Source organism: Parus major, chromosome 1 (genome assembly GCF_001522545.3).
Source record: "Parus major isolate Abel chromosome 1, Parus_major1.1, whole genome shotgun sequence".
Lineage (NCBI taxonomy): Eukaryota > Metazoa > Chordata > Aves > Passeriformes > Paridae > Parus > Parus major.
The window spans coordinates 112,805,531-112,813,843 of NC_031768.1; the positions used below are offsets into that span (position 1 = coordinate 112,805,531).

The 8,313-nt window shown below is 58.9% G+C and overlaps 1 protein-coding gene across 1 annotated transcript in view; it reads left to right on the forward strand.

The window, feature by feature from the left end:
• Position 1: 1 nt before the first annotated feature.
• The window catches only part of ARHGEF17 (Rho guanine nucleotide exchange factor 17), a gene marked incomplete at its 5' end in the record, with an annotated part of 30,879 nt that continues 22,567 nt past the window's right edge, over positions 2–8,313 (forward strand). The window contains one exon of the mRNA XM_015646335.3: positions 2–2,875. Coding sequence (XP_015501821.1) covers positions 2–2,875 — 2,874 coding nt within the window. The remainder of the gene's footprint in view (positions 2,876–8,313) is intronic.

Below are 8,313 nucleotides of genomic sequence, written 5' to 3' on the forward strand. Positions count from 1 at the left end.
GTGCCTCCTGCCCGCCTCCTCCCCGCCTTCCTCCTCCTCCTCCTCCTTCTTCTTCCCGGGTAGGAAAGTTTCAGCGCCGATCGCGGAGCAACAACCGGGCCGGGCTTTTGGCAGCCTGGCCCCGTCGGTACGGCAGCTTTCTCTTCGTTTTACCGAGCCGGAGCCGACGGGCCCGGTTCATGCCGGGGCTCAGCCGCCGTCCCCGGCTCCACCGCCGCCCCCGCCGCCGCCGCCGTCGCCGCCGGGCCCGGGGTTAAACGCGGAGCCGCCGCGCTGGCCCAGCGTCCCGGCGATGCGGAAACTCTTCGGGGAAAGCTGCCGGCAGCCGACGGCGGCGACCGGGAATGGGATGGGGAACGGGAGCGGGAGCGGGAGCGCCCGCGGAGCTCCCCCGCCGCCTCCGCCCCGCAGCCGCGTCCCGCACCCGGCGCTCCGCTCTCCCCGCGGAGCTCCGCCGGAGCCCGGCCCGCATTCCTGGCATAACTCGACTCGACCGCAACCACCCTCCTCCTCCCCATCACCCCGCTCCAACGGGGACGATGAAGCCGCGGCGGCCCGTTCTCCCCGCGCTTCGTCGGGCAGCGAAGGCGAAGGGCAGAGCGCTGCCCACCGGCCCCGCGCCGCACGGAAGAAGAAGGAGGAGGGCACGGCGGACGGCGATGCCGGGGCCGAAGGCTGCGCTAGGGTGGTCCCCCGGCACCCGCTGCCCATGGTGGCCCGCGTCTCCAAGGTGAACATCCTGCCCTTCGGCAGCCCCGGCGGGTCACGCGGCAGCAGTCGGTATTCCAGCACGGAGACGCTGAAGGAAGAGGAGCAGTTCGGAGTCTGCTGGCCCGGCCAAGGACGGACTCTCCAGGCGGGTTATGGCATCTATCGATCGCCCAGTTTCGGGGCCGGCGATGGCCTGGCCTGGGGACAGCCGGGGGTCCGCGTCCGCCCCAAGCTGCCCCAGAGCGTGGCCAAGGCAAAAGCGGACTACGGGAGCGAGAGCCTGCGCCAGCCAGGGCTGGAAGGGGAGCGGGCCAAGCACCGCAAGTCCTTGTCCAACCCCGACATCGCCACCGAGACCCTGACTCTCCTCAGCTTCCTCAAATCAGACCTCTCAGAGCTGAAGGTGAAGAAGAAAGGGGTGAGGATTGGCCTTGACATGGGCCCCGACGGATGCTCCAGTGTTGCCAGCCCCTCCCCAGGCAGCTGCGGTGCCATTCATCCCCAAAACCGCTGGGCGCCGGGCGAGCGGCCAACGCTCAAGGACCTTACGGCCACTTTACGTCGCGCTAAGTCCTTCACCTGCTCCGAAAAATCCGGGACTCGGCGGCTTTTCCTACAGAGCACCATGAAGCAGAGCTCCTCTGAGCTCCTTCTGGCCTCTACGGACAGCCAGGACCGGGTGGCTCCGGATGGGGGGCAGCAGGTGGACGAGGATCCTCTCCCCATGGTCATCCAGGACCAGTACATCCAGGAGGCAAGGCAAGTGTTTGAGAAGATCAGCAGGATGGGTTCCCAGCACGACTACGGCTTTGCCGCCGAACAGAAGGACAGCGGAGGTGTGGAGGGCGCTGAGGCGGTGGCACCGACGGGGACGATGGGCACAACCCTTCGGGGACAGGTGCAGAGCACGCGGTGTTTGAAGGACGTGGAGTTGGAGGAGAACCTCGCTCACAGTAAATCCGTGGAGGAGCTGTCGGGTCACGAGTCGAGCGTGACGGACGAGGGCATCGTCACAGAGCCAGAGCCTGTGGGGATGCCCTTCCAAGGCCTGCACAAAGCTGTGGACTCCTGGATGCTGCCCAGCGCCGGGCCGGCAGCCGGTGACTCTGAAATGCCGCTGCCTGCTCACCCGACGGCAGCGGTGGTTGAAGACCTTCCAGCTGGCAAACCCGAGACGCCGAGCACCCCTGGCAGCCTGCGGCGCCGACGTAAGTTCCCGTCAGCGGGCGCCAATGGGATGGAGGGCGGCAGCGAGGGTGGCACCGAGCCCTACCGCTCCCTCAGCGACCCCATGCCTCACCGGAGATGCTCGGTGGCGGAGGAGGCGAAGAATTTCTCCGTCGACAGCAACCTGCTGGGCTCTCTGAGTGCCAAGGCGGGCATCCCCCAGCCCGCCGCCATCGCGGGCAGTGCGGGCAGCGCGGGCAGCGACCTGTCCCTGGGCAGCGATGGGCCCCGCGACTACAGCAGCCTTATCCGCACCATCGTCAGCCAGCCGGGCGCCATGGCCAAGCTGGGCGATGACAAGGCTAATGGCAAGACCATCAAGAAGAAGTCGCTGAGCGACCCAAGCCGCCGCGGTGAGCTGGCGGCGGGCGCCTTCGAGGGTCCCGGCGAGGCCATCAGCGAGCTGGAGCCCAGCATTCCCCCGTCCAGCAGTGAGCCCATCCTCTCGGCACGGCCGGCAGCACCGGGCACCGGCCGCGGCTACGGCTTTGACCCCAAGCTGGCCGACGTGCTGTCCCCTCGCATCGCCCGCCGCAGCTCCAAGAAGCGCTCCAACCGCGCGGCTCACCAGGAGAACCAGCCACCCCCGGCACCCGCCGTCCTCGCCAAGAGCCGCCCGGCCGCCAAGCACGTCCGTCACACCAGCGAGCCCGCCACCTTCGTCCCCATCAGCGTCCCCGAGCCGCTCGTCCCCTCCGGCCACCACGGCCACCTCCCTGCGCCGGCTGCCGGCCGCTCACCTGGAAAGTCCTTCCCGAGCCTCCAGCCTCCTTCGCTGGAGGATGTCACCAAGCGGTACATGCTGGCCCTCAACTCAGGTGACACGTCCCCCAGTCCTGGGGATGGACCCCGCTCGCCACCCGCTGCCCCACCGCCCCGGCTGCCCCGGTGCTCGCGGCTGCCCGACGAACACGGCCCCAGGACCAAGCCACAGGTGGTAAGTGCCCATCCATCCTAAAATCACCTTTGTTTCGTGGGGTTCACCACCTGTCTGAAGCACTGGTGGCCTTGGGGGTCTGTCACATGTCCCTTGTGCTGGACAAATTCCCATCTGCAGAGGCACTGCTGGATGGCCAAGAGCCCTCCTAGTCCTTTCTGGTGGTCCCCAGGGGATGAGGTCTTGTTTGTTGGAGCAACCTCCTCGATAAAAAGACAGTTTTTCGATGGGAAAAAGCAGATTTCAGGTTAAATAGCACCAAGTCTTGGTGGAAGAGGGTTTTATAAATGTATATACAATTTTGTGTTTATATAGAACATCTCTCAGTGATACTATATAAGGTACTGATAAATTGACCATCCCTGAGATGCTGAACCAAAAATTACCTTTTCCCTTAATGGAAAGGTTTAAACGAACCTTCTGTTTGGGATTCCTCATGTTACAGCCCTTATTGAGCAAATCTACATATTCCCCCCCTAAAAAAAACACCATCCCTCCACTTGAGAATGTGAGCATTGCCATGCTGGTGGGTGGGGAAAAGGGGGAAAATATTTTTGTGCATGCACTGAATATTTGATTGATAGGTAAAAGTTTGATCCTCTCTGGGGAAGAACTGGTGCAGTCTGGGGAATGTGAAGGTGCTCTGTTTGCCCTGAAACATAGCTGTGTGCTTTGGGGTCCTTCCTGGGATGAGTTTTTGGCAATCCTGGCCCCTTGGCTGTTGTTTGAACAGGGATTTGGGTTCCCATCACTCGGGCTGTTTGTGCCGGGAAGGGCTTGGAAGCATCACCTCCTGCTGCGGCACGGCAGTGCCAGCACCCACGGGGCTTTTAATAGCTCTGGGAGAAGCCCAGAAATACCGGTTCCCGCGGGGGATCTGCCGAGAGCTCGCAGGAATGATGCTGGCAGGGCTCTCTCCCCTGCTCCGATGCCGATTTAAGAGGATGGGCTGGACCATTCCCTTCCAGCAGCCGCCGGCAGCCAAGCGTGAAGTCCCCGGGGCTGAGCCTGGCTGTGTAACCCTTGCTGGCCAGGGCAGAGCCACATGGAGCAAGGCTGCTTCTCTTTGGATCCTCTCAAAATCCAGATCCCTGCAGCACCTTTTCCCCAGGATGTTCTCTTGGGATCTGGCATCCTCCTCACAGGATATTCTCGTGGGATCCAGCAGCCTTGCAGCATCATCGTCCCCAGGAGGTTCTCCTGGGGTATGGCATCCCCACAGCATCATTCCCCCAGGTTATTCTCTTGGAATCCACCATCCCTGCAGCAACATTCCCCTTGAAATATTCTCCAGGGATTTCTGCTCCCCACCCAGCTCCTTCTCCCGTTGCTGTCCCTACTGCCAGACAGCCACTGTTGGTGGCTGAGAACAGGGATGGCCGCTCTTGGCCAGTGCATGAAACATCCTTGGGGATGTTTTGGGTGAATTTGGCAGCATTTTTTGCCTGATGGACCAGTTTAGGTTTAGTTTTTTGTCTTCTGCGATCATGGGCTGAAAAGTGCTGTGAAACCATCGAGCGTTATAATTAAAACGGGTTAATGAGGGACCTCCCGGAGCTTTGGCCGGTCCCACCTTGGGAACATTGGCAGGTCCCCAGGATGAGGCTGTGCACCCAGTGGCATTTCTAAATAATTAATATGTTTAGTTTATATAATATATGGCTTATCTTAATAATTTATAGAGAGATGTTTCTGACTCAGGCAGGTCCCTGGGGTGTCCTGGGGCCGGTACCTGATGGCCCCAGGCCTGAGGGCATCAGGGATGCTCTGCGGACCCCACACCCTGATACACCCCCAGCCCTGGTCTGATCCCAGCTTTGGGATGATTTAGGGTGGGTTTTTAGCAGCTGGGAGCCCTGTTTGGGCGAGCATGTCCTCAGGTGGATGTGCCACCCTGTGGAAACAGACCCTGAGGATGCTGCTCCTCACCTTGCCTGAACCCTCCGGCCTTGGGGAAGAGGGTGCGAATTTTCCCTTTTAAGGGCAACACCACAGCTGTATCTTCAAATCTCTCTCCTGCCTTGGGATTTCTTTGTGCTCCAGCCATATCCTAACTGAAACCAGGATTTTTATTTCTCCTTTTGATTTATTAGATGATGGAGCTGGGATGTTTTATTTCAGATGGCACCAGCTTTGCCTGGGGGGGCAGAGGGGGACCGAGCCCTGCGAGGGAGTTGCTTTAATTCAAAGTGAGAGCACCGAGGACCGGATATAACTTGGCACTGGGATGGCTGGCTGGGAACAGGGATTTATGTGCTCCCTGACCAGCAGAGAAGAAATAAGCTTTATTTTTTACTTCTAGATTTCTTTTCCCCCCATCCCTAACTCAATGGAAAGGGCCAGCATTGTGAGGCTGCGAGTCTGTGTGAGGAAATGGTCACTTCCACTTGGGAATTTTGGGGGATGGGAGCATCCATCTCGTGTGGTGGTGATGGTGAGAGGGTGTCCATCTCCACCAGACTGGGAAGGGATTAATAATGGGGTCTGGCACCTCTGGGGTGATGCTCCCTTAAAATATTCTCTCCCAAAATCTTTCACCCTCAAGGTATTCTCTTGGGGTTGAGTATCCCTGCAGCATCATTGCCCCAGGATATTTTCCCAGCTCCCATGGTTTGGTGGTGGCTTTGGCAGAGGTGTATCTGGCACATCCCTCCCAGAGAGGTAACGTGCTGTTCCCCCTCGGGGGCAGCACTGTTTGTCCTGGGTGCTTTCCAGCAATTCTCCATGGGGCTGGAGCCATCCAATTCATCCTGGGTGTAGAAGAACTCCTTCACCCTGTGCCTGATGGTGGGCACCGGGCTGTTTGTTCCTTAGGGGTCGTTAGCAGCACATCCCACTCTGGCAGATCCCATGGGAGAAGAAACAACCCCAAAACTCAAGATGAAGACTTTTTCCTGCTTCCAGCATCCCAAAAGCTGCTGGAATGGGCAGCACACACGAGCACATGGGTGTACACCCGTGTGCAGCCCCACACAGCCTAGCAGCAAGCCAGGATGCATTTAGGGTGCGTTTGGGATGGATTTGGGGTCCATCTGCTGCTCAGTGAAAGTAGGAGCAGGATGCCAGACCGGCAGCCCCTTGGATCTTTCTTCTCCCTGTGGCTGAATCCATCTGGGGATGGAAAATTAGGCGTGTTCCCTGTCATGCTGTGTTTGTTGACTTAGCAGCACTCGGATTAAACAGGAAAATATTGATTTAAATATAGCACCTCTGGGGAGCACGGGAGTCGTGGGAACGCGGCCCCCGGCGCCCCGGCCGCTGCCTTCCCCACCTGCGGGTCCCGGAGCGGGGCGGCCGCACCCCGGAAAAGCCATCGGGGATGGAGGGGGACCCCGGGGGGACACGTGGGGGTCACGTTCCCAGGGACACTTGCGTAAACCACCCCCTTTCCTCCCCAGCATCCTCCCTCCCGGCTCATCCCTGATCCTCCAGAAGCTCCTCCTCACCGTGGGGACAGCTCAAAGGCCGGATCCATGCCCTGGCCACATATTCCTAAAGTCTGTCATCTTTGGACTCAGTTTCCCTCCGTTCCGTTTCCGTAAATCCCAGGTTTGGGGCTGTGGCTGGCAGTTGTCTCGTTCTTTGGTGTTACTGGAAACCTGTAATTAAAGCAGCAGCAGGAGAGAGGTGGGAATGGGCAAATCTTGGCTCTCCTCTCCCTGCTCCAATGGTTTTGCCTCTCTGGATCTGCTGTGCTCAGCGAAATGCTGGAGTGGGGGGAAACTGAGGCACGCAGGCAGCCCTTCAGAGAGGTGGGATGTGGGATGGAGCACGGAGAAGCTGGCTGGAATCAGGTGATGCTTCCTGTCAGTGGCACGGATTAACCCTGGGATCAATGGCACTGGGTCAGGCAATCCAGCCCAAACCCCCTTAATTCTGCCCATTTTTGTCTCTTTCTTTCCCCACTGCCAAAATCCCTTATCTTTGCCCATTTTTTTTACTCTTTCCTTGCCCCTGTGCCAAAATTCACTTAACTCTGCCTGTATTCTACCTCTTTTCTTTCCCTGGTGACAAAGTCCCCTCAACTCTGCCCACTTTTTACTCTTCCCCAGTGCCCAAATCCCCTTATCTCTGTCCATTTTTTGTCTCTTCCTTTCCCTGGTGCCAAGATCCCCTTAACTCTGCCCATTCCTGCCCCTTCCCTTCCTCACTGCCAGAGCTTTGAACAGGGCTGCTTTGTCCCTTGTCCCCCCACTTTAATTAAAAGCCTCTAATTAATTAGGCAGTGAGCTCTGCCAGAGGGGATGATCCACGTGGGATGTGCATCCTTTGAGGCCTGGGATGGTGGTGCAGGGCAGGATCCAGCCTTGCAGTGACAGGGTTAGCACGGGGCTGAGCTGGTCCTGGGGGCTGGCCTTGGCCCGTGGCTGCCTGATCCAAAGGTCAGGCTCTTGGCAGGATCCAGGGACTGCAGTGAGGGTGGGAGGCTGGAATGGGCTCGGCAGGAGCTTGGCTTTGGAGAGACCCACAGTCCTGCAGCTGGGATGCACCAGGAGCCCCCTGGGGCTGGGGTGGGCACGGAGGGGTACGCAGGGAGAGGCTGGTTCTGGAGCTTGTGCAACCAGGGAAATCCCTGGAACTTGTGCACAGGGAGTCCTGGAGTGCAGGGATGGACATACAGGGGCTATGGAGAGGGTCCTGGTGCTGGGACATATATCCCAGATAAGTGCTGGGATATATTCTCAGAGATGCACTGGGCAGCCTGCCTGCACCCTGCCTGCATCTGTGCACAGATGCCTGGGCTTTTCCATGGAAAATCACATGCCTCCAAAGCTTCTGGGAGGAGGTGGCCTTGTTCTTCCATCTGCTCTCGCCAGGGAAGCAGCAGGTCGGCCTCTCTGAGATGTAACCTCCAGGTAACCTCCTGCCAAGCCCAGCTGGGATGGAAGCTCAAAGCTTCCCAGGGCTTGTTCCTGCAGCCTTAATCCGTCATTGCAAAGGTTGTGGGATCCTTGGAAGTGTTCAAGGCCAGACTGCATGAGCCTTGGAGCAGCCTGTTCTAGTGGGACGTGTCCCTGCCCATGGAAGGGGGTTGGAACAAGATGAACTTGAGGTGCCATCTGGTGCAAACCATTCTGTGATTCTCCCATTCTCTGATTTAGAGCCTTTCCCAGGGGTATTTCTGAAGAGGGACATTTTCCCTGGATATTGATCCCTGTGTGATGGGAGTGCCCAGAGAGGTGATGTGCTGAGGTCTCCCCTTGCTGAGCTCCCTCACCTGGTCACAGCAGGTCCCATGGGACATCCCGCAGCTTCAAAGCTGCAGCAGGAACTTCTCCTAAATCCAGGATGGAGAAGGAGATGCCCTCCCATGAAGGGAAGGTGCAGCAAAGCAGCACTGGGGTTTGGCCAGTACAGTGTCCTCTTCTCTCAGGACATGCCCTGGAAAACAGGGAAGGAGACTCCCATCCTTCCATCCATCCATCCATCCATCCATC